Raw genomic sequence first — 27,587 nt, 5'->3', positions numbered from 1 at the left:
TATATGCCAAAAATTTTTAAATAACTGAAGAGTACTAAGAATTAGTTTTACACATGCATTTACAGAACATTTATCATTATTTTCCTAATAACATACACAATAAAGACTCTATTGCATTTTCTGTTAAAACTAAATCCAAAAATTTCTCCTGCAAGTAATACTCCCTATTACCACCCCAGGAAAAAAAAATTCAGGAGAATATGGAAACATAAAAAATAAATTAAAAGATTAGTAGTGGGTAAAGACAGAGAAGTCAGAATAAGGGAGTTAACTCTTAAAATTAATAAATAGTGTTGTTTTTTTTCCAATGGCATTTCAAATGCAATGATGAAGTTTAAAGGAATTGGTTGTGTAAATAAAAAGTATATAATAAAATTATGGGAAAGAAGCTTAGACGATGCAGTAAGTAGAATTAGTTTGAGGTACAGAAAATGCAAGCAGCAAGATAGGATTTAAAAAATAAAAATAAAAAAACCTATTTCATAAAATGACAAGAGGTCCTTCAGCACTCCAACAAAATAATCAGGGAATTACTTTAGCTCAGTAGGGGTATCCAAAATAGTATGCATGAGAAAATCCTAATTTAAAATACTTCATATAAGAAAACCTGAAAAAATGAACTAAATTCTGCAGTACACTTAAATGAGTTGACTACTATCTTAACATGGCAATAAAACTGCACTGTGAAATAAAGTCAGGGGTGGTGATGCAGTTAGTTGCATGAAATTACATGCTGTATTATGCTAAAAAGATAAAGTATCACAACCCCACATTTATAAACATATACACACAATATAAATAAACAAATGAACTGATGGTTAATTAAGTGTATCCTCCATTTTTTAATTTTCATTTTCCACACTCAGAGCTCATCACTGATTCATTTTTACTAGCTGGAAAATGGGAGAAGGAATTTAATATTATACAAATATATTAGTTTTATTTCCTCAAGATATTTCATTCCCATTCATCTTTAAGTTTACTACTTGATAATAACTTAACACGTCAAAGACAACAGTGGTCAAAAAAATTCTTTTTCCAAGGGATCAGCAAAAGTAAATGCTTTTCAGCTCCTTGAAAGCTATTGCAAATGCAAATAAGGTAGAAATCAGTACATCTCACCTGACACCAAACCAGCTATATACATCGCCTCACGGAACACATGACTCACTACTAACGACAGTGTGGAGTGTAATAGAGCTGTTATATAAGTTCATTCTGGACTGGTTAAGATAAACTGAGGGTAAACTCAGTGAAAGACACATCCTTTATAGTATACAGTTTTTATCCTTGACCCCAATCCCAGGACTTTAGAGGCTGGGGTACCTCCAAATCTTCCAGAAAGCAAGATTTTGTGGCCAAAATGTAAGCCTCTAAAACTTCAAAATATTACATTCAGTGAGTAAAATATTATCATTTAGAATGAAAAGAGAGCTAATATTAATATTTTAATTATATGCCATGCATCAGGCAAAGAGTAAAATGATTTGCTGATGAGATCTCATTTCAACTCCAAACTGAACTGGGCAGGGGTGGGAGACGAGTGACTGAAAATAGCTTTCACCACTGAAGTCCTATGAAAATAACTACAGGAAAACATAAGGCATGGCTGTTGTTACCGTGACTGCTTTGAACAAGAAGGCAAGACTACAGCTCAAGGCTATATCTGCAATGGCAAAGTCAATGTCCTCTCAAAGTGTTCTTTATCAGTGCAACCTGAATCTCATATCAGCATTCATCATAATTATGGGGGACATGGATAAAACTATCAACCACTCACCATAATGCATGTAACAGTTTCCTTTGGTGGGGTCCAGCTCAATAGCCTTCAAGAAGAACTTTTCAGCCTCACTCTTACGACCCTTGAAAAACAGAGAAAATGGATGATTCAGCAGCACATCATGAGGGATTCTTCACCTCCTGGGCCCATATGAGGTAGACTAATGTCTACCTGGTACTCATCATCAAAAAGCAGTGCTTTGTTTTTATCTAAATGGGATGATCAAGCAGAATGTGTTGAGAGAGAAGACTGAAGTCAGAATCCTGGAAAACATCAAGATTAGAAGAAGAGACAGTGAGGGTGAGTTTATCAGAGATGTCACAGAGAAGTACCAGGAGAGCAAGAGAAAAAAGGGAAAAAATGGTTTCATGGAAACCAAAAAGATGAGAGAGTTTTCAGGAATGGTGGGAAATGTGTTTTCATTTTCTATTTTATTTTCTCCCTTCAATTTACATTGTAGACATTCATTCATTCATTTTTCCTTGTAAAGAATGATGATCATTTTAGCTTTTGAGATGATTTTGTCCTAATGTTTACTTTATATAGGAAGAAACTAAGTCACAATTTGTTGAATCTCAGACAAATACTGCTTATCCTTGCTGCTGTCACTCAGGAATACAACATACTTAAATCAGGATTTAGTCTAAAGCTTGATCTTCTCCCTAGCTATAGTTTTAAGTAAATATTATCATCAATCTCAGAAGAAAATAAGCAAAAACTAGGAGCAAAGGCTTATATGTAATAAACTGATGTTTCATGAAATAATAGCATAATCCAGGCAGATTCTAAAACTAGACATTCTTTGCTGTGTTGTAGCTTCTGACCCAAAACTGCCTACAGAGTAACAAAAAGGGGGTGACTCAAGCTAAGAGAACAGTCCAAAGAAGACCCTTCCTAAAAAAGCCTTGTCCTACATGGCAAGGGTAAAATGCAGATCTATGTTAACTGGGTGGAAGCAAGTCATGGGTGGTGCCCAGAAGCTGTGGGTCTAAAGAAAAGAGAAACAATCTCATCTGATCATTCTTTCTAATTCATACACTGTCTACCACATTAGCTTCATGTGATGTTTTTCTTTCCCCTTCACATACATATTTTTTAAATCACTGTTAAGAAGATAATTATTCCAAAGATAGAGGTATTTGATTAACCTAATATTCTACATTTTATGCAACTTTGACTCATGTCTCCAAAAGACCTCTCCTTTTTGTTTATTCATTTTGCTTAAGAAGTTCATTCTGTTGCTCTTTTACTCACCCATTATTCATTCCAGCAGCTAGTGATAACTATACGATCAGACCACTGACTTCCTCTTTCATTTTACTAACGCTACTAATGTCAATAACTCCTCTTTAATTTATAAGAAACATTTAGCCAAATATCCAATAATTAAACATTAAAAATTCTCCTGCAATATTTCTCACAGTGCTTTAGCTTCAAAGAAAAGCACAAGCAAAATACTTGCTACACATATTACCCTTTGTTGAAATTAGTAAGAATTAGCAAGAATCTTACCAAGATAGGATCCCTTAGTGATTAATAAGGCAGTCTACAGATTTCAGAAGGCAGAGTAGCTCTTACACTTTTGTAGCTAAATGACCCTTGGAAAATAATTTCATCTATTATGTATAACTTTCTCTATTACAAAAAAAGAGGGCAGGTGGGGCACAGAAGATTTTTAGAGCAATGAAACTATTCTGTACAGTACTGTAATGACAGATAACATGTCATTCTACATTTGTCAAAAACATATAGAATACACAGCACAAAGAGTGAACCTTAATGTAAACTATGGCCTTTAATTAATAATAATGTGCCAGTATTGGCTCATCAGTTGTAACATGTACAAGACAAGTTCAAGTTACGTAACCAGAGAAGTGTAGGAGGATAAGAGACTATATGCTAATTCTATATCTTCTGCTCAATTTTTTTGGTAAACCTAAAACTGCTCTAAAACTAGCATTGTTATTTTTTAATATGAGGATAATAAAATCTATTTCATGCGATTACAGAATTATCTGAATGGATACACATGAAGTAGTTATTACAGTAGATAGTCATATTCTACGCTTATAATAAATGTTAACTTATTTTATTTGTAGATGTGTTGTTACTGTTCAGTCGCTAAGTTGTGTCCGACTCTGTGACCCCATGGACAGGCTTCTCTGTCTTTCATTATCTCTTGGAGTTTGCTCAAACTCATATTCATTGAGTTAGCAATGCCATCCAACCATCCCATCCTCTGTCTCCCTCTTCTCCTCCTGCCCTCAAACTTTCCCATCATCAGGGTCTTTTCCAATGAGTTGGCTCTTTGCATCAGATGCAAAGTACTAGAACTTAAGCTTTAGCATTGGTCCTTCCAATGAATATTCAGATTTGATTTCCTTTACGATTGACTGGTTTGATCTCCTTGCTGTCCAAGGGACTCTCAAGGGTCTTCTCCAGCACTGCAATTCAAAAGAATGAATTCTTCGGCGCTCAGCCTTCTTTAGTGTCCAACGCTCACATTCATTCATGACTACTGGAAAAACCATAGCTTTGAATATATAGACCTTCATCTGCAAAGTGATGACTCTGCTTTTTAATATGCTGTCTAGGTTTGTCATAGCTTTTCTTCCAAGGAGCAAGCATCTTTGAATTTCATGGCTGCATTCACCATCTGCAGTGATTTTGGAGTCCAATAAAATAAAATGTCACTGCTTCTACGTTTCCCCCTTCTATTTGCTATGAAGTGATGGGATGGGTACCATGATCTTAGTTTCTTGAATACTGAGTTTTAAGCCAGCTTTTTCATTCTCCTCTTTCATTCTCATCAAGAGGCTCTTTAGTTCCTCTTCACTTTCTGCCATTAGAGTGGTACCATGTGCATATCTGAACCTGTTGATATTTCTCCCAGCAATCTTGATTCCAGCTTGTGATTCATCCAGCCAGGTGTTTCACATGATGTACTCTGCATATATATACATACATAGTATGCAATAAAATACAGAGTCCTGAATGACAAAGACTGTATCTTGCTTTATTCAGAGCCTCAAAACACATGGTCAGTCTTTAAATCATCACTGGAAAATAATATACTAAGAACTTGCACAAGATAATAAAAGAAAGATACAAAATGAAACCTATCATTGGTAAAGAGTCTGGACAAATGTTTTATACAAAAATATAAAGGTGTCTGTGAACTTTATTCCACTTAAGTTTTAAGGACCAAAGAGAAGAAAGTGGCTCACTTATCACTGTCACAGTAAACAGTGTAGTAGAATTCTCATGTGTATAGTCCACTGGCAAAGCAGCAATGGTGGTGGTTTAGTTGCTAAGTCATGACCGACTCTTGCAACCCCATGGGCTGTAGCCTACCAGGCTCCTCTGTCCATGGGACTTTTCAGGCAATAATACTGGAGTGGGTTGCTAATTCCTTCTCCAGAGGATCCCAGAGGCAGGGATTGAACCCAGGTCTCCTGCATTGCAGGAAGATTCTTTACTGACTGAGCTAAAGCAGCAGTATATAGCTTTAAAAAATAAATCAAAATTCAAAGGCCAGTCATCTCAGGTTACTCAAATGAACCAGGTTATTAAAAGGCCGTGAGCCCTAACACCTCCTAGATGCAAAACAAATATACCAAAGGCCAGAACATTCTTTTTTGTGGGAAGTAGCAAACCACCAAGTAAAAACCCATCTTTCTACTTGGATCACTACTTAGTCAAGTGCCAAATTATGTGGAAAATAAAAGTCTCAGAAGAGTATATAAAATTTAAGATTCAGCCAGACACGTAAGCCAACCAAACACACACATCACTGGATCATAGGAAGGATGGTAGGGAGGTAACACTAAGTTTAATCAAGTTTACTCTTTTCACTACTACTGTTTTAGAGGGACTTCAGTTAAAAAAGTAGAGAAGAAGAAAAAATCATGTCTCAGCAGGTTTTTCTTGGCATCGTTTAGATTATGTCAGCATTATGGAGTAGCCTCTGGTTATACAAAACCCCTCATATCAAGCATCCTTACTCATTGTGTGTATTGTTTGGGATGTTTGGACACATGTGGTGGTTGAAAAAACCAAGAAAAAGGGACTGTGGTCAGTGTGACAAATAAGGGAAATGTGAGTGGAGTGGCTTGGTTTCCACTGACAGGTCTATGACTTATTTGCATATTCACTTGTTTTTTTAAGTTAAAATTTTATTGAATTCCTTGTGCTGTACTAAGTACTAAGGATATAACCATTCAACTGAACCACACAGAGTGTCCCTTGCAAGTCCGAGTTGCAGGAAGCACCTAGAAAACAAGTAACTCAATAAGCAAGGGAGTCAGCCGCAGAGAACTGAGGGCTGACAACGATTTTCTCTGATTCTCACTGAGAGATCTGGGCTGGAGTTGGACAAGCCTCTGTTTCAATCTTGCTGCCTCTATTTATGTAGCTGTGTGACTCTGAGTATCTTTTATAACATCTCTGAACCTCTTTTTCCTCACTTGGAAAAATGAACATTATATCAATTTTGATGGGTTGCTAAAAATCGTTAAGTCAAGTGGAAATTATTGGTTTCAGCAATTTTATAAAATCGTCTATTTTATTTTCCTCATAATTTGGCACTTGAGTGAATAGTGATCAAAGGAGAAAGATGGGTTTTTACTTGGTGGCATAGAAAGCTCTGATATTCTTTGATTTTTCTCTTATCTCCTCAAAAACAAACAAAAAAACACCATTCTTTACACCTTGAAGGCCACCAGCTGGTTCCTAATTACCAAAATTCAAAAATACTTTGTAGAACTTTATGTCATGGTAGAAACTAAATTTCACAATTTTCCTATAAAATGTCTCTCATTCCTATCACTTTCCCCTTCCTCCAATAAAACTCTTCCAGCTCACATCTTCAATGTTACTATAGATTTCAGATTTCCTGACTTACTTCTAAAGTTTGCAGCACTTTACTGAGTATGAAAAACACAGACTCAAGATTAGTATCATTTAAATTCATGAAAAAAAGCATCCTCAATCGGCATTAGGCTTGGTCAGATCCTCTTCTGATTGGCAGCAGTAAAACATACACATTAACATAAATATTCAGTCAAGTTTAGGTAGCCTGTTTTACAGCATATGATTAGTTTGCAGCACATTTATTTTGTTTTCTAATTAAACTGGATGCTACCTTCCCTGCTCAGAAACAGGTGCCCACCTGAGTGGGTATACAAGGTTAACAGTAACTCTTTTGACAGCTGATCAATGCTTTTTCCAACTACAAAATAAAGGAATATAAAAATAGATACTTACATAGTAATATTTACACATACACAACTCCTCCCAAACCTGGAGCTCCTACTTAAGGAAGCAGTCAGGAATATTAAACATGAGAGAATTGTATACTATCAATGGCTTCAGCTTGAACTGTCTCCTCTTTAAAAGTTAACCATATACCAATATTTTAACTTATTTTTAGTAGCAAATCACTCATTATATCTACCACCCTACACACAAGTGTGTTTTGATGCCACAGCTCAGAACTGCTATTTCACTGAAAGACCTGAATATATCAAGATTCTACATTCTTGCATATATATATTTGTAATGTAAGTAGCATACTAATCTTGTCCTCTAAATTAGATTACTCCCTTAAGACTTTACTTTTTCATCTATAGCCATCCAAATATTCTATAAATATAATTATCAGTCAACAAATGAACAGGCTATCACTATTTTCTTGCACATAAGTTAACAGCATATAGTAACTCCTTAGTTATTCATGTGGTCACATTTTCAGTAAACTACAGAGCTATGAATAAAACAGTAATTTTTCCACTTTACATGTGGAAATTGTCACAAGAGTCAAGGTCTGTGCTGTGCTGTGCTTAGTCGCTCAGTCATGTCCGACTCTTTGTGACCCCATGGACTGTAGCCCGCCAGGTACCACTGTCCACAGGGATTCTCCAGGCAGGAATACCAGAGTGGGTTGCTGTGACCTCCTCCAGGGGATCTTTCCAACTCAGGGATTGAACTCAAGCCTTCCAATAAGCCATAAAAAGTGGTCCTCAGACTAGCCTGATTCTCATCCAAATATTTATATCCCAATAAGGGATTACCTGTGTTTTCAGCATTGGTAGGAACACCAGTTGTGGGTGTGGGTGTTCAGCCGTATCCAACTTTTTGCAATCCTATGGACTATACAGCCTTCCAGGCTCCTCTGTCCATGGGATTCTCCAGGCAAGAATAAGTGGGTTGCCATTTCCTTCTCCAAAGACCTTCCTGACCCAGGGATCAAACCCCTGTCTTCTGCATCTCCTGCATTGGCAGGCAGATTCTTTACCACTGAGCCACCTAAGAAACCCGGTAACATCAGTTGGAATAATATAAAAAATAAACCAGAGGATCTTCCTTAGGTCGCCCTACTCCTATTTAGAGGCTGCTTTAAGTTTACTGTAGACGAGTCTCTTTCTGCAATTGTAATCCAGCAGTCACTTTCATACATTTAGTGTTTATTTTAGGGGAATGTCTGATCATGGTAAACTGTTGGTCATTCATTCAAACGAGTATCTACATAGACAAGAAATAAGAAAGGGAAGCAGCCAATAAAATAGATCTAAAAGCTTATATGGGCTTCCCTGGTAGCAAAGAATCTGCCCCTGCACTGCAGAAGACCCAGGTTCTCCCGTGGAGAAGGGAATGGCAACCCACTCCAGTATTCTTGCCTGAAGAACTCCACAGACAGAGGAATGTTCGTCTAGTGGGCTATAGTCCATGGGGTCACAAAGAGTTGGACATGACTGAGGATGTAAAAGCATATATGCAACTTAGTGTGTGCATGCTCAGTCCCAGGCTCCTCTGTCCATGTAATTTTCCAGGCAAGAATACTGGAGTGGGTTGCCATTTCCTATTCCAGGGGATCTTACCCACCCAAGGATTGAACCCACGTCTCTTGCGTCTCCTTCATTGTCAGGTGGATTCTTTACCACTGTGCCACCTGGGAAGCTCAAAAGCTTATATATAGTTTGGTAAATGTGTTGTTTACAGGTGTATTATAGTTTGAGTGCAAAAGGAAAAGCAATAAAACAGCCTTGAAAAAATAATTTGTGAAGATCCTCATTTACAAACAGAAGAAGCATTGCTTGATAGTACATCTTAACATCAGTGTTTATATGTGAAGTGTCTTCAAGATATAAAACGTTTTCTCCTCATGAGAAATAGATCATTTTTAAAAAATATCTAACAATTGAACTAATTCTTACTAACGAAGATGATTTATATCAAACCATTTAGTTCTAAAGTCCCTCTCTAAGTCATTATGTGTAATCAGCCAGAGATAACCCTAATTAAAGGCAAAGTGAAGGGGCAAGAGCAATGATAACCTTCAGGATGAAATGCTTTATTATTATACTACTAAAATATTTATCATCAAATTATCAGGGACCCAAAATTTGACAATGACATTCATTTTTTTAGGGGAAGAATACTATTTCTTCTGAAAGTTTTAAAAATAGAAGAATAATGCTACAAATAAAAAAAATGAATGTGGCTAAATAGCTTAATAATAGTTTGTGTTTCTCACTGAATTGTCCCTCACGTTTCACCTTCTATAATTGTCAGGTCTTTTGTGATCTCTTTTCCTAAATGTCACAAAGCAGAAGCCACTTCACAGACACTTGGAGTATACTGTCATTAAGCCTAAACATATGTCAAATGATATTGAGGGCAGCCAGTGGTGACAGGGAGTGACCTCACAGTGTCCAGGGGTAGCATCCAGAGTGACTGTTGAGACCTCAGCAGGGAGGTATGGCTCTTGGGCATGCCTGGGCAAGGCTGGAGCCCAGAACTACAACTCTCAGACCTGAGCAAAGCTTCCCTGAAACCCATCCCAGGTCCCACTGCAGAGCCATTAGACTTCAAGGTGAGGAATTAGCTCAGACCAAGTTGACTTGGCCAGCTTCCTTCCTAGCTTTTTGAATACCAATAGGCCTTCAGATTTAGGTGAACCTTTGGATGGGAGAAGGCCACAAAACTGGTTGAAATGAAATGGCAGACAAAGTGCGATAAAAGACTGCAGCAGACTGAATTTCACTCGAAGAAGTTAAAGTGCATCAACCATATGCAGCTGGAATTCTGGCTTCCATGTCAAACATGTTACATGAGCAACAGGCACAAATCAGCAGCTTGCTAATACCAAAATATAAGGGTCGATATCCCTAAAAAAGATATGTTACATTTACTCAATATCCAATTTACCTAAAAGGTGAATTCATACATTGAGATGTTATTCATCTATCAGCAAAGTTGCTCCCAAATTAAAGAACTCAGTATTCCTGATGGTTCATTAGAAACTGCACTCAGCTAACACATAGCTAAAGTATAGTAAAAGATAGTAAGATCTTCCTGGGAATAATTTGATATGCCTCAAAACTTTTAAGTCACAGATACACTTGGCTAAACAATTTTATGTCTAGTTATTTGTCCTAAAGGAAATACCTGTAAATTCCAAGAGGCAGCTATTTATTTTCATTGCAGCATTGTTTATACAAATTTGGTGTCTACCAGCATAGACTTGGTTAACCACATGCCATTTCAATGAAACATGTATCTATTAAAATGATTTTGTAGAAAGTATTTAAACCATAAGACATTTCATGATCCATTGCTAAACGAAATAAGCAGGTTGCAAGATGCTGCTTATGTTCTAATTAATTTTTTTTTAAATGAAAGAATATTTTAAAGAGGAGGCTACCACTACCTGTATCACTGGCTCATTTTACTGCTGGATTTCAAAGGTGAATGAGAGGGTTGGTTCTCCGGTATCAAGACTGATGCGGAGGGAAGTACGCACCTAAAAGTAAACTATCAAAAAAATACTGCAGCGTTAGTGTCAAACTAAGTGTCCTGAGAACACAGAACAACTTCATTCACTGGAAAGGGAATTCTTCAGAGATGTGACATTTCACTACACAGAAATGGATTAAGCTCCTACTATGTACCTTGCTGTGTTACAGTCCTGATAATCAAGACGAAGTTCCTGTCCTCCTGCAGTTCACACTCTAGTGGTGGAATGATAGTTCACACAGGAGCAGTGACACTGTCGGTCTAAAGTAGTTTGGTAAAAAAAATAACACAGGTTAATGTGAGAGAGCAACACACACTGGGGGTGGGATGCAGTTTGAGAAAGTCATCAAGAAAAGTCTCTGTTGACACTGGAAAAGCAACCTAAGTAAAGGAAGTGAATGAACCATGCAAAGACGTGGCATGTTTGGAATGTTAGAGTCTAACAAGAAAACCAATATGGCGGCAGGGGAGAAAACTCCATAAAGAATCACAGGAAATGTGTGAGAGACTCGAGTGATCAGATTGCATAGGGCAAAGTAGTCATTGTAAGGAGTCTGGAGTTAACTTTTCTTTTTTGGTAGTAAAAGTCACAGTTTCAATATTGGATGTCACATGTTGTTTGACTCATAACATTTCCTTGGTGTTAACCAGCAAAGCCACCAAACAGCCTCTGGGAGCTACACAAAATATGGAACACTTCATAAATGTATGTCATCCTTGTGTGAGGACCATGATAATCCTCTCTGTATCATTTCAATTTTAGTGTATGTGCTGCTGAAGCAAGCCCTGGAATTTCTTTTAACTAGAAAGGAACACCATGGAGGATTTTAGATAAAAGCACAACATGATCTCACATATTTTTACAAAAAAAAACCTGAGATCTTGACTGGAAAATTGACTGCATCAGGCACAGAAAAAAGGGAGACTGCTTAGGAGGTTGTTAATACTCCATGGCAAAGACTAGGGTAAAAGCAGTGGAGCCAGTGAGATGTGGTTAGATGTGGAGTATCTTGTAGATATATGACTGATAAGATTGGATATAGGTATAACATAAAAACAGGAGTCAAATATGACTCCATAGCTTTGGTTTGTGGCACCTAGGTGAATGCAGGTATCATTTATACACATGAAAAAGATTTCGTGAGAGCAAGTGTTGGTAGGAAGGCGCATGTGTAGTGGAGTAATCAATTCCTATTTGATTGAGATGCTACAGCAGGAGAGTATGGAGGACTAATTCAGAAAGCCTGACCAGAGAGGAAGTCACAGATCAAGCCTTGGCAAAAACACCAGATATCTGGTAGCTTCCCTGAGAAGAAGTTAAAAGAAAACTTGCAAGAATGTCAAGAGGAAAGCAAAAAAAAGAAAAACGGGCAAAAACAAAACCAAACAAAAATGAAACAAGCCTTCTATTTAAAGCATGGTTTCAGTAAAAGAGAAGAAAAATATATTAAAGAACTATATAAAATAAGTAGCTTGACTTTCACAAATATTTTAAATATTTTATTAGTAAAAAAAATAAATTATATGTTGCTTTCTATACAGCTTTGACATTTTTGAGTAAAAAAAGTTAAGATTTTAAGGTATTAATACAAATAGCCAATTTCTAAAATATTACATAATGAAAGATGTTTAGCTTATTCAGATATTCTGTTATGTAACAAATTTTTGCTTCTTTTTACATCTGTTCACTTGCATATTTTCCCTTCAAGCTTGAAGAGGTCATCCACACATACTACATTAACATTTCAGTAGGAGATAATTAATTTGATAGGCTACAACCACATTTAAGCTCTATCTGGGCAAATTGCTTAGGCTGTTACATTGCATTGCTACCCTAAACTCAGTTAAGTTAAAACTCTTCTCCATCTATAATATAAATTTATGAGAATATTTTATTATTAAAATGTCTGAGGATGTTGTGGTGAAGTAGAAATTTTCTTTAAACACATTTATTATTAAATTACAGATACATATATCCTAAACATTTACTTTAGAATTATGAAATCATTTTTAAATATCAAAATCAGCTATTTTTAGATTTCAGAATAGTACACAGAATTTCTCTTTGACTCAAAAATTAAATAGAAAAGTATATGTTTGTAATTAAAACAATGAACTTTCAGCAACCCATTAAATTTATTCATTGATTTCCTTAATCCAACAAATATTTACTGGGGACTGTGCTAAGCACTAGGATGAGAATGGTGAATTAGGGACAACTTTTGCCTTCATGAAGAGTCCAAAACTGGAGGTGCTATGAGTACAACATAATATTCTATGTGGATTTCACTTAGAACTAGTTGAAGTACTTGGGAAAGATTTCCAAAGGAAGCGCTGCTTGCTCTAAAAAATCCGAGAGCTGTGTGATTAACTAGTTGAAGGGAGACAAAAATACGTGAAGTAGAGACCCAACAAAGGTAAAATCTCTGTGGCAAAAACCCTGCATGAACCCAGGGTGAGGGAGCCAGAGAGAAGGAATAGAGGTGGGCTATTCGAAAAGGTTGAAGGTAGAGCCCACTTGGGAGATAGATTACATGAAAGAATTTGTCTTTATCTGTTTTGTCAATATCTCTGAGGGCTGTGTGGATAACAGTTGTAACGGAACGGAAGGGATGCAGGCAGATTAATCCAGGCTTTTAAACAAGAGTGATGGGCTGATAATGGAGAGGAAGATTAGTGGACTGACAAGAGGGATATTTAGGTAATACAGATAGGATTACAAGATGGATAGGAGAGGGAGGGGCTATGAGATGGAGGTCACAAAGATGACCTCAAGGTTTCTGATCCTGAAACCGAGATAAAGTAGGTAAATAATGGAAAAAGACCAGGTTAAGGGAGGAAAATCACGAGCTCAGTTCTGAAAATTGTACAGACTGAGGTACCTTTGAGACATCTGAGCTGTCAAAGATGTGGTTTGTTAGTCAGGCTGAATCAAGAGAACTGAAATAAGGTAAAACAGTATTTCAAGAAGACATAAGTAGTCAATTATGTCAATTTCTAAAAAACACCCAGTGGGTTTAGTGACACAGAGATCAGACACTAGTAAGTTCAGTAAGGTGTATTTTTACGGCATAATAGGTCTTGAAGCCAGAAGGAGTGGGGGTAAGTCTGGGGAGAGGGTTGAGGAAACTGATGTCCTCAGTCAATATGTCTGGCTCTGAGGGAGAGGGGACGTGATCATGTCAGTAGAAGGGGATGAGACATATTGAGTGTTTGGAAAAAGAACACAGAAAATCAAAACATAAGTTGAAACTGGAAATAAAGATTAATGTGTAGATTTACTTGTTCATAGTTGAATTGAAAATTAAAAGAGAAAACCTCAAAATTCTAGAATTCTTAGTTAACTTTCCAATCATAACCAAGGCCAAAAGAAACCAGCCCGGAATTCTTTGAACTGAGTCTTTTCCTTCCAGGTCCGCTAAGAAAACACTTGATTCCTGCTTTTGTTGTGACCCTTACCAGACCCTTACCATATGCACTCTTATTCCCACTTGTAATCTCTTCTAATCATAAACCACTGTAAGGAGATTGGTTTAGTCAACACTTAACCAAGGGCTGGGACTTCCCTGGTGGCTCAGATGGTAAAAGCACCTGCCTACAATGCGGGGAGACCCGGGTTCGATCCCTGAGTTGGCAAGATCCCCTGGAGAAGGAAATGGCAACTCACTCCAGTATTCTTGCCTGGAAAATCCCATGGACGGAGGAGCGTGGCAGGCTACAGTCCATGGGGTTGCAAAGAGTCAGATACGAGTGAGCAACTTCACTTTTAGCCACAGGCCAGATGCTGTGTGCCTGAAGTCTCTTCAGTCATGCCTGACACTTTGTGACCCTATGGACTGTGGCCCTCCAGGCTCCTCTGTCCATGGGATTCTCCAGGCAAGAATACTGGAGTGGGTTGCCATGCCCTCCTCCAGGGTATCTTCCTGACCCAGGAATCGAACCTGAAACTCTTCCATCTCTTGCATGGGAAGGTGGGTTTTTTACCACTAGCGCCACCTGAAAAGCCACCAGATGCATGAAAACTTTAAATATCTTGGAAAAGCAAATACTGAAAACACACTTCATACTCTCATTGGGAAGTCCTGTTGCCTCCATGATAGAGTGTGTAGGCTTCAGTGGGTAAATCTGACAACATCATGAGGCTCGAGTGATACCCAGAATGTCACCCCTGTCACTTTTGTCAATACCTCCTCTACATAAGGGGAAAAAAAAGAAACCACAATTTCAATTAGCCTTCTGTGGTCCATAAGATGGCACCACAAGTTCACAGACAATAGACACTAATAGGACACTTTAGATGGATGAAGTGGTCCATGTGACCTCTGTTTCAGGAATCAATGTCATTGGAAAGCCCCCAGATATAGCTATTGCAACAACTCCAACCATCCAGCTGCACTGTTTGTGCAAATGGGTGCTTCTTGTTTGTCTTGAGAAATTGCTGGATTGCTCCACCACAAACTGTTTAGCCATGATGTGGAAAGATGCTACGCTGATTGGTCCCCAAGAGGTGGCCTTGGCTCACAGAGCTCAGAGCTGATACTCGTGCTCAGAAGTTAAACCCCATGGGGATGGTTAGGAAAGCTGCACTGTGAGAGTGGAGAAGCAGGAGTGCCAACAACAGCTGCATTGCAGCTGGGTCACAAAGGAGATCAAGCAATCCCCTGACACCATAAAAGGTAGTGGATGATGGGGAGGCGATCTCTGCACCTCCATTTGTCACTGGCAGGCTGCCACAACTCTAAAATCCAAATGCTCTCAGAAGAAGATACAGCCAGATGTAAATAATTCCCTAATTTCATACCTTTTTTTGGTCGAAATCTTCAGCAGTAAGGATAGAGACGGTTATTTAATTTATTTAGATGTAAACTTCTTTGATGACTGAACCAGTGTACTGAATAAAAGCACTGGATTTAGTCACAGAAAATGTTAGTCACTCAGTCGTGTCTGACTCTTTGTGACCCACAGACTGTAGCCCACCAGGCTCTTCTGTCCATGGAATTCTCCAGGCAAGAATACTGGAATGGGTAGCCATCTCCTTCTCCAGAGGATTGTCCCAACCCAGGGATCAAACCCAGGTCTCCTGCATTGAAGGCAAATTCTTTACCATTTGAGCACACCAGGAACCTGAATTCTAGTCTGGTTCTGATACCAAGAAGATGAATCACCAAGGAAAGCCACTAATTTGAACAGGTTTTGCTTTTCTCAATTGTCATTCAAAGGATCTGGACTGATTAAACTCTACTGGCTTAAAAAACAGAGTTCAGTTCAGGGAAGTCATCATTGGTTAAAGATTCAGATTAAAGAAAGTTAAGCTCTTAATTCACATCATACTCCTTTGCTTCCATTGCTTTTCAATCTATGACAGAGAAAAGGAACTGGTCCTTTTCCCCTAGACCCAGCCAGCTGACACTGAGACTGGGGATAGTATCCAAGACCTAAAATCCAGTGTATTTTAATTTACTAACAAACAAAATTAAATGGAATTGGAATGAATGACCCCCTTATTTTCTTCTGAAAGGACTTTAAGGTAAAGATGCCTATCAAAGGTAAAATGTCCTGAAAGTGAAAGTTGCTCAGTCGTGTCCGACTCTTTGGGACATATAGTCCATGGAATTCTCCAGGCCAGAATACTGGAGTGGGTAGCCTATCCCTTCTCCGGTGGATCTTCCTGACCCAGGAATCGAACCGGGGTCTCCTGCATTGCAGGAGGATTCTTTACCAACTGAGCTATCAGGGAAGCCAAAATGTCCTAGAAAAGGTTCTTATAACAACCAGACCACAAGCATATTGAAATAGTATACTGCGCTTCTCATTTTGTAAGTAATTCTCGGAAGTAATTCTGGCTTGCCTGTAACTACTCTGTGTCCACTGTTACAGTGTAAAAATAATAGCCACCCCTTCCTGGCTTGGACAAATATTCTATAGTTACCCTAATTCCCTCTCACAAGTATTCATCTAAATCAGAAGAGTCAACAAGGGTTTTATGACACTGCAATATCAGCTGAAACCGGGAGACTCCAATAGCAGCATCGATCAGGTCTTACTGTGACCTCAGCTTCCTATTCCCACCACACTCCTAACAAAGAAGGCTTAAACAAAGATATCCTTTCACAGCACAAGGCCATCTGATCTTTGTCAAGCGTAATTAAGTTTCCATTCATCTCTGCTTCCCCAAGACAGAATTTTCTGGGAGTCTGTTGTCCTGGCACATTGCAATTCTACTTTCTCTTTACAGGTTATATGGTAAGAACAGAAACACTGTAAGAGCAGCTTACTATGTGCCAGGTGCTGTTCCAGGCACTTTCTGTGTATCGTCGTATTAAATCCTTGTATTACACCTGAGATATTATTATTATCTGTTTTACAAAATAAGAAACTGAGGGACAGTGAGATTAGTCTACTTTGTCCAAGGCACAAAAGCTTGATTTGGCAGAACTGGGGTTCAAACAGAGACAATCCGGTTTCACAGTTAAGGTATTACATTATTGACCTGGTCCAGAAGTTTATTACGAGGAATCATTAAGCTATTTAAAGATGAGCTTTATGGAGTAGGTCCACCCATACACTCATGCATCCAACCTCCCATCCCTCAGCAGAGATTCAGAGAGTATCCACTGTAAGCCAACCATGGTGTCAGGCACTGGATTATGAGATGACTCCTGCTCTTATAGACTGAATAATACCATGGTGACTCTGGAAATGGGCATTTACCAATTGAAAGATCATACTTAAAAGGGCTCTCATTGTGCATAGTACCTAAGGAGAAAACAGAGACCAGAGAATCTGTTGTGTCTGAGCGAGTCCAGGGAGGGGAGGTCTCAAAAAGGAGCTATCGTACTTCAGCTGGTTCACAGAGAAAACGCAGGCCAAGCATCGAGACAACAGACTACCTGCTCAGTCCAAGTGCTGGAGGCTTACAAGTGCTCTTTACAATGTCCAAGTTCAGGAAATTGTTTGGAAAGTCAGTCTAATGGAGAAAATGTTCCTTGTTTTAACACCACTAAAAGGCCCTGCAGCTAACAAAGGTTCATTTGATACCAACCATCTCAAAACCCATGTATTTGAAAAAATAAGGTTACTTACCAACACAAGTTACTAAATTTCTACTTTCTGCTAGTCTAATGATTCTTGAGTCACCTTCTTGTGAATAATAAATTTCTGTGACTTACAAAGAAAGAAACAGCTATTGAAATTAAATATTAAACAATGTTTAATAAGCACTGTTTAGTAAGCAAAGCTCATTCACTTTAATTTCCAGAGTGTGAAGTGACCAGAGGTAGTACATATACAATTACAAGAAACTTTAATCCAGGCAAAAAGGGAAAACGCACACACAGCAAATGGTCAGAGACTGGCAGATTACCAGGAGAATGAGTTTCTGTGTATAAATGCATATGACAAGCATATCTCCAATCTGGATCCTTCCCAAGTCTCAGCAGAGTGCGCGAGGAGAAGCATACACCCATATACACATGGGTGTTTTGGCATTATTACAGAACATGATTTTCTCTCTCTCTTAAGAGAAAATGAGTAAGATCACAAGAAAATGTGGGTCACTAAACAGGAAAAAAATCAAGTACAGAGGTGACACAGAGATGGAAAATAGGAAGTCTGAACTTCTCTGCCTCTAGATAGACAATTTAATAGTCAATTTAAGAGTCTTCAGCTCAGGTCTAAATTATCACTGTCAACATCTCAGGCCCTCTTGATCTCGATTGCAAAAATGTGCCATGAAGGCTTCATAGAACTCATTAGACATCAACCTCCCAAACAGTCTTAATCAAATTAGGAGCTATGAATTGATGGGTACACTTTAAGTGGTACTTTTGATGACTTGCTGGAAGCCATCTGTGGGTTAGCCTGAGAGTGAGAAACTCCTGAAGGCCAGTCTTTGGGTGGAGGATGTGGTTGCAACTCTTTCATGGTCTTAATTTCCAAAGAACCCAACGAGGTTCTCACAGTAAAGAACCAAAAAAGATCCCCTCCTGGTGAGGGCAGGCGAAGAATAATCTTTGTGAAATATACCCTATTATGAATTCAACATATTCAACAACCCACAAAAAATTTCATAGCATGACAAAAGGAAAGAAAAACACAGTCCAAAAAGACGAAGTTAGTATCAGAACCATACCATAAGATACTGAAACATGAAACACATTATAACTGTCAAAAAAGAAACTTAAAATAACTATGATTAACATGTTAAAGACTCTAATGGAAAAAGTAGACAACATGCAGAAACACATGTATAATGTACGCAGAGAGAAATTCTAACGAAGAATTAAAAGGAAATGCTAAATATAACAGAAATGAAGAATAAATTTAATGAGGTCATTAGAAGACTCAACATGACCACAGAAAGAATCAATGAATTTAAAGATAAGTCAATAGAAACTTCCCATACTGAAATGTAATGAGATAAATGAATGAAAAGTGCAAAACATCCAAGAACTATAGGAAAATTTCAAAACATGTAACATACCAGTAACTGGAATATCAGATGAGAAAGAAAGACAAGAGGGCAGAAGAAATATTTAAAGTAATATTGAGGCACAACTTTCCAAAATAGAATAAACGCCAAAGCACAGATTCAGAAAACACAGAGAACACTAAGGCAGATAAATTCCCCAAATGATAAGCCTAGGCATAGTATGTCCAAACTACAGAAAACTAAAGACAAAGAGAAAATCTTAGAGTCAGAGAAAAGAAAATACCTATGGAGAAATAAGATTAAGAAATCCATTAGATTTCTTGGACATCCTTGGTGGTCCAGTGGTTAGGAATCTGTCTGCAGGGGACACGGGTTCTATCCCTGATCCAAGAAGATTCCACATACCTTGGGAGAATTAAGCCTGTACGCCATGACTACTGAGTCCTCGCACTGCAACTACTGAAGTCCACACGCTCTAGGGCCCCTGCTCCACAATGAGAAGCCACCACAATGAGAAGCCCACACACCACAACAAAGAATAGCCCCTGCTTTTATTTTTTAATGTTTTTTTTTTTTTATTCTGGTAAAAGTCACACAATATAAAATATATGGTTTTAACCACATTGAACTGTACAGTTCAGTGGCAATAAGCACATTCACACCATTGTGCAACTCACACCATCATCCATCTCGAATTTTGCACCTTCCTAAACTGAAACTCTGTCCTCATTAAACACTAACTGCCCATTTTCCCTCCCCACTCCCAGGCTCCAGGCATCCACCAGTATACTTTCTGACTCTACGAATTGGACTATTCTAGGTACCTTGTATAAGTGGAATCAAACAGTATTTGTCTGTACCTAATGTATATTGAAATGCATTTTTAAGGTTAACTTAATATATGTCCTATGAACAGATTTTACCTTTTCTTCTCCTGTGCTATACAGTAGGCTCTGATTAGTTATCTATTTTATACATCGTAGTGTATAAATGGAGGACGGCATGGCAACCCACTCCAGTATTCTTGCCTTGAGAATTCCCATGGACAGAGGAGCCTGGCAGGCTACAGTCCACAGGATCACAAAGAGTTAGACATGACTGAGCAACTGAGCACAGCAAAGCAAAGCACAGCAGCAGTGTACACATGTCAATCCCAATCTCCCAATTTATCCCACTGTCTCTCTCCCTGGTGTTCATCCATTTGTTCTCTATGTCTAGTGTCTCTATTTGTACTTTGAAAATAGGTTCATCTGTACTACTGACTGTTTATGAGGCTTCAAAAATGAAATCTCTCACATTTTAGAACACATGTGGCTTCATTTACATATATGCCTCTGTGTGTAGATCTGTTTGTATAAATACACACACATACATACATCCAGATGTTACAGGGGGAAAAAAAGGCAACTTTCTTTTGGAAGTGTTGGGCCAATCATCGGAATGGAAGACATTTGTTTTGAAAATGTGTGCGGTCAGTACCACCTTTTAAAAAAGTAAAGCTAATCACTCAGTCGTGTCCGACTCTTTGTAATTCCATGGACTGTAGCCTGCCCAGCTCCTCTGTCCATGGCATTCTCTAGGCAAGATACTGCAGTGGGTTGACATTTCCTTCTCCAGGGGATCTTCCCTACCCAGGGCTCGAACCCAGGTCTCCTGCAATGCAGGCAGATTCTTTACCAACAGAGCAAAAAGTAAACGTGGGTTTAAATAAGCGTGCTATTTTAATAACTAAAGATGCTCAAATTTTTTCCTATTAAAAATTATCAAACTGGAAAAATATAAATTATAAATGAAGTTTAACTCACATTAAAACGTGTTCACGCTTTATTACATGACAGGAGAGTCAACATGATGCAGCAGAAAGAATAACAAGGTGGAAATTGTGATGATAGGTTATGTTGTATCAAGCTCAGTCACTCAGTGGTATCTGACTGTTTTGTAACCCCAATGAACTGTAGCCCACCAGGCTCCTCTGTCCATGAGATTTCCCCAGCAACAATAATGAAGTGCGTTGCTATTTCCTTGTCCAGGGAATATTCCTAGCCTAGGGATCAAACCCGTGTCTCCTACATTGGCAGGAAGATTCTTTACCACTGAGCCACCTGGGAAGCCCAGTATCATCTTATTTACCCCTAAATAAAAGAGGAGAGTGAAAAAGTTGGCTTAAAGCTCAACATTCAGAAAACTAAGATCATGGCATCCAGTCCCATCACTTCATGGCAAATAGATGGGGAAACAGTGGCTGACTTTATTTTTCTGGGCTCCAAAATCACTGCAGATGGTGACTGCAGCCATGAAATTAAAGGACAATTACTCCTTGGAAGGAAAGTTATGACCAACCTAGAGAGCATATTGAAAAGCAGAGACATTACTTTGTCAACAAAGGTCTATCTAGTCAAGGCTATGGTTTTTCTAGTAGTCATGTATGGATGTGAGAGTTGGACTATAAAGAAAGCTGAGTGCCGAAGAACTGATGCTTTTGAACTGTGGTGTTGGAGAAGACTCTTGAGAGTCCCTTGGACTGCAAGGAGATCCTACCAGTCCATCCTAAAGGAAATCAGTCCTGAATATTCATTGGAAGGACTGATGTTGAAGCTGAAACTCCAATACTTTGGCCACCTGATGTGAAGACCTGACTCACTGGAAAAGACCCTGATGCTGGGAAATATTGAAGGCAGGAGGAGAAGGTGACGACAGAGGATGAGATGGCTGGATGGCATCACCGACTCAATGGAAATCGGTTTGGGTGGACTCTCTGAATTGGTGACGGACAGGGAGGCCTGGTGTGCTGAAGTTCATGGGGTTGCAAAGAGTCGGACATGACTGAGCAACTGAACTGAACTTAAAAAGCTAACATTTCTTTTCAAACATAGCATCATGATACTTAGATATAAAGCCATGGATGATTATTTCACATGACTTTCAATGCCTAAGAATTTGAATATTTTGATTTTACTATTTCTGAGAATATCTGCCAAGAGAAAATATCTCTTAACAATGACTTTCAATAACTGACTTGAAAAGCAGAATAAAAGTCTGAGATACTTCAGAGGTACTTGGATTCGTAGGACACTTGGTGGCAACAAGTAGAGTAATTATAAGATTGATTCTATAATTATACCTAAATTTAAAAAGATATTAATTCTACATATCAAAATGCATAAAAACAACTATCAGATTCATTATGATTTAGAGTAAAAATAATACAACGATAAGTGAATTACTGCCAGAATGCTAATAAGTTTAGATGCGGCAACTTCATATAAAATGCTTAGCTGAACACTGCATTGAATTACATTTTCTTCTATATTTCATTCAGTACTTCAGTAGCACAATATATGTGATATATGCCTTCTCTTTCCACAGAATAAGTTTTGTAACTTCAACGGTATATATCCATAATAATCATTCAGTGAGTCACAGGAAAATTTTTTGTTTCCTGCTCCCTCCAATCTAAACATGACTGTACGGTGATTATAATAAAACAAAGGAACCTAAATGTTAGTCAACGTGCAAAGTGGGAAGAGTTTTGCTTTAGAGAAGACCAAATGGAAAAATAATCTCAGCTCTAAACAGTAATAATCATTACAAAAGGCCCAAGGAAACACACAGTGCTGCATTTCCAGATAAACTACACTGACACCATTCTAGCCTGGGTTATGGAACTTTTCCATGGAACTTCAAGTACTTTCACAACTGGAGTTTTATGTAGCCCAATTAACTTTGGCTAGACACAGAAATCTGGCTCAGTACTTCCATGCAGTAGCCAAAATAAAGGTTTGCTGTATCAAGAATTACTGTTAGAGTCCCCCATATCCTTCCTTCTCTCTTACTAACCTAAATCTGGAAAATAACCTAACAGACAAGTTCCTTTTACTACAATTTAAATCAATACTAATTTTACTGGCTCAAAAAACTACAAAATATTTGGCTGAAATAAATTGAACAAGGACAAAAGGACGAAAAAAAAAAAAAGTAAGGATGTGCACACAACTAAAGTTCATACATGGTTTTAGAAACAACTATAAAACCATTTGAAACATGGTGATAATGGAAACTTATTCCTTCCTTTCTCAATGCTTGTCCAATTTTAAATTCACAGCATTAGTCCTAGGTAACAAAGTTCAAGCAAGGAATAAATCACAATTTTAAAGAGAACTTGTGTTTAGTATTTTAACTGGACATGACATTGGTATGAAAGTTCTATATGTTCTATAGTTGGGTCACCCAGGCCCAACTATATTTAAACATGGAGGCTACCAATGACCCTAAAGCAGAACTAACTATTTTCTAGGGCACCCTGGAACATTGGTGATTGAGTAATGTAGGACCTTCAAAGTGCCAATAGCCAAAAACAGAAGTCCTAAGTTCATGAGCTATAAAGCTTAATAATAAAAAATAGTTTGAATTACCCATTCAAACTAAACTAGTATTTAGAGGTAATGCCTAAAAATAAGCTATTTTTATACCTATGCGGAGGCAGGAGTACTAGTTTACTTTTAGAATCTCTAATCAGGTATAAAAGGGAGGAAAGCATCACACAAAATTATTTAATATAGAATGAATATTAACGGTGCTTAATTCAGAAGTCCTTGAGGATGTATCCAATTCTACTATTGAGTAGCTTATTTATTCTTGGGACATGTCTTAAATCTGAGAAGCTCAGTTTTCTCTCTTATAAAAATAAGGTAGTACTCATCATAAAGCTTCATGAAATAACACCAATCAATCACAAAGCATTCAGGAGATGTCCACCCTCTTGTGCCTACCTCCCCTTCCAGGGTCTCGAAAATCACACTGTATCCACTCTACAATCAAGCCACTCTCATTCATTTATTCAGTATATACCACTGGGAATTAGAGTGATGCCTTAGCATGGATTAATAAATCTCAATGCACATGTTGGCAAAATGAAGGGACTAATGAGGACATGAGATTCAGACTAGGGAAACAAGAATATTCAAAAATCAGCTACCTGTACACTTTTAACTTATATATAGCTTGTTGTTGTTGTTTAGTCACTAACTTGTGTCCAAATATTTGGGACCCCTTAGACTGTAACCTGCAGGCTCCTCTGTCTATGAGATTTCCCAGGCAAGAATACTGGAGTGGGTTGCCATTTCCTCTTCCAGGAGATCTGCCTGACCCAGGGATCAAACCCGTGTCTCTGTGTCTCCTGCACTGCCGATGGACTCTTTACAGCTGAGCCAATGGGGAAGCCCAACTTATATAGTACTATATAGCAATTACATCTAAACAAAACCGGGGAAAAATGACACATGCCCAGCCCTTACATAACTTAACAAGAGAAATACAAAGGAGGGTGCAAGAACAGTGGCTAAGATTGTGAAATGCCTTATATAAGTAAAGACAGTCTCTGCCCCACATTCAGAGTCAAAAGACATAGATTTATATCTGCCATTCAATTGAAAAAGTGCCACTACAGAGATACTGAAAATCAGCACCATGGAAGTATAGAGAAAGGAAAAAAAATAGTTGCTTAAAAGACGCAGGCAAGACTTCACAGAGGGAAATAAAATTTGAACAGGCAGAGAGAGGAAAAGGACATTTTTTTCAGAGGAATAAAAAAGGATTTGCTCTACGGAATTTGTCAAAGCATTCTGGGAAATCCTAAATCTTTTTGAACTTTTCTAAATACTATCTATACTAAAAATTCTTAAAGAAAAATTTGTACAAAAATGTTCTGAAAGACATACCACTGGGTATAATAAAAGCACCAACATTTTTGTTTTTGTCAAAGTTGTCTCAGAAAAATATAATTCTTTATATGAAATCTTAATATACAATATAAGTCTAATTTTGTTGCAAGTCAGTTGTACATATTGTGTCTTTGGTCAGTTCTGATGGAACAGTAAAAACACTATTCCATTTCTTTTCCTCTTCTTTTCAGAGTAACAGCCAATTCCGTTTTATAATATTTTATATTTAAAGCATTCAGAAGTCAAAATGTGTGGCATTTTCTACCTTGCCAATTTCATGTTAAGTCAATGGCATTTTACCAGGCTAAGAAACCCAAAATTAGACAAAGGCAATCCACTGGGATCAGAAATTTGCCAAATCTCATAATTCAAAAAGAAACTATTAAGGATGGTTTTGGACTTTTTTGGCACTGTGAATTTAAGCCATTCCATAATAGGGTTTATATTTCATCTAATCAGCAAGTTGGAAACTATAAAAGTTCTGTTGGGGGGGGATTAGAATTTGAATCGTAATATGTCTTTTCTTCCCTTCCTTCTATATGCTTCAGTAAATTAAAACTGCTAAATTTTGTTTTTAAAAATATCTTAAAAATAAAGCAGCTTGTAAAATCATAGTTTTGGTACAGGAAACTTAAAATATTCAGGCTTGAAAACAAGAAGGAAAAATAAAGGATACATGGTTTCTATATACAAATTTATGTCACAGTCTAGGTATATTCAGAATTAGGTACAGATAAGTTTTCAATGTTTTCCTTTTCCAAGTGATTTTATTGGAGGAAAGATAAATCAGGCATTTGAAAATTCTATTTTTGAAGGTGGTATTTTTTGAAGGTGACCATTTATCAATCTAATTTAAAATGTTTCAAGAACATCTACAGGCAGTAGTTGCAGCAAGAGGTATATATGAATTCTCTTCTTATTTGGAGCTGTGTGAATTACCATCCTATCAGAAGAGGAAATGGAAAAGGTTTTCGTAAGGTGAAACACATTTTTTTCTAACTGATTAGACTAGACATAGTATGATCTTGTAAATGTCCCAAAGAGCAACTCATACCCTCAAATTCTGAGTCATGTTCTTTCTCTGTTCCTTCTTTTTTGGGGCCCCATATTAATTTCTTTCACAATTCTTTCTTTCACATATTTTATTTCATTTTTTTGTTTGTATATGAAAACATTTCCACATCTTTATTCTCCTACCCTTCAAATGAAAATTGTTTTGCTATAACTTTTTAATTTCTAAAAGCTCTTGTTTTTTCATATTTTTTTTATGTCATCCTGCACTCCACAAAATGCTATATTACCATCTTGAATGATTTTTTTTTCTTCTGTTCCCTCATTTCCTTTTGCTAATCCATTTGTTTCAGCTCCAATCTTTTACATTTGAGGGTTTCCTAATATGACAAATGATCTCTGATGGCCCATTGTTATTTTACAAGTTGAGTTAATAAAAGCTGAATGAATTCCTTAGGCATAAACATGCTTTCTAGACTGGAAAGAGTCACTTTTGTATGTCTGGTTAGGGAGCTAGTCATTTTCAGAGATCTCTAAATGTAGGTATATGGAAATCTTTTCCCCAGAGTGATTCAGTTTCTCCAGATAAAAATGCTACCATTTCTTGGGAGGTGGGGTTTGTGTATATGTGTTGCCGGTTGGGGGGTATCAACTCTTTTGTAGTTGTGTTCTGCATGCAATAGGGAAGGGGTATTGACAGTCTAAGTACTCCACTGGAAAACATTTGATCAGTCCTCTTTTCATTCCCCTCTGCATTCCACCCTCGACTGGGCAAGCTGTTCCAGAGTTAGGGAGCTGTCTCATTCAACTGCTTCACCACTAAGAACATACCTTCCCTTGACTTGCAGTGAGCACCTGGTTACTAGGATTGTGCACATGGGGAGAGACAACTGATCACCCTATTTTATTCTCCCTAATGCACTCTCTTCTATGTCAGCTACCACCAAGTCTCGAGTCTCTAGATTTCTTATTTTTATCCCATTCCAAACCACAGTGGTTTATTCTGTTTTGATGACTCAGTTGTAACACCTGTTTCTGCGACCTGAGTTCCAAAAATCAACTTAAATTTCACCTCCCCTCCCATCTGATTGTTCCTATGAGGTTATTCCTTCTCAATATTTTATTCAGTAAAATTTTATTCTGATTTACTCACACAATCACCATTTCTGTGCTCACCGTTCTTTCCAAAACCCACTCTGTAAATCTCCTTCTAGATATAAATATGTCTTTTCAAAAGACACGTTTAGCATCATCTTCAGCTAGAGTTTTCAGTAAACTAACTTTAATTTCCTGGCCTAGGAATTCCTTGCTCATTCAAGTAAAGTAAATTCAAAATCCAAGCCCCAGTGAGGGGAGGACAGTGGTGACAAATTCTCTGAAAAAATTCCGGATTCCATGCTGAGAAAGGCAAACTTTCATGCTGCCCTCTTTTATCAGTATGTGAACTTTTTCTACATTGTTCTTTCACAGAGGATATGAACTTGCCTACTTTATTTAGACACCTAGTTCCTGGCCTTCTGTTGGTCCAAGACTTCATCTCCTATTCCATCAAGAAGGACAGACAGACAATAAGCTCCTTCCCATGGGTTGTTAAGACTAGTAAACTATCCCAAATCAACTTTAAGATCAGCCTACCGTTTACTGTTCTGGTGTTTAGTTACTGCTTTATTTCCATCCTGGGGAAATTCTTTTCCTACGCTTTGAGCTCAGCCATGCATTAAGAGCATATCTGTTGTATTTTATTAAGCATACCTAGATGTATTGTAGTGAGACGTTTTCTGGTTACTTAGTCTGCCTATATAATCTCTTTAATAGCATTTTAGTGGTATCTTAGAATGGAAAGGTAATA

At 37.7% G+C, this 27,587-nt stretch overlaps 1 protein-coding gene and 1 pseudogene across 20 annotated transcripts in view; both read right to left on the bottom strand.

Moving 5' to 3' along the window:
- The window catches only part of TMTC2 (transmembrane O-mannosyltransferase targeting cadherins 2), a 416,895-nt gene that overhangs the window by 96,988 nt on the left and 292,320 nt on the right, over positions 1 to 27,587 (bottom strand). For 14 of the 20 annotated variants that reach the window (XR_014083332.1, XR_014083330.1, XR_014083331.1 and 11 more), the window contains one exon: positions 1,781 to 1,862. The exons of 4 other annotated variants lie outside the window; for them this stretch is intronic. Coding sequence is in view for 11 of the 16 variants with exons in the window: in XM_081594871.1 (XP_081450997.1) it covers positions 1,781 to 1,862 (82 nt within the window). In the remaining 5 variants the exon portion in view is untranslated. Of the gene's footprint in view, positions 1 to 1,780; positions 1,863 to 10,487; positions 10,609 to 10,731; positions 10,838 to 27,587 lie in introns of those variants that run through there. 2 more of the 20 variants (XR_014083337.1, XR_014083338.1) reach the window with 2 other exon arrangements.
- LOC145504046 (U6 spliceosomal RNA) lies at positions 11,259 to 11,359 on the bottom strand (annotated as a pseudogene).

This window comes from Giraffa tippelskirchi, chromosome 4, assembly GCF_054371585.1.
Source record: "Giraffa tippelskirchi isolate mGirTip1 chromosome 4, T2T-mGirTip1v1.2.pri, whole genome shotgun sequence".
NCBI lineage: Eukaryota > Metazoa > Chordata > Mammalia > Artiodactyla > Giraffidae > Giraffa > Giraffa tippelskirchi.
Note: the sequence above shows the minus strand (reverse complement) of the source record. Positions and strands in the feature narration are given on the sequence as shown.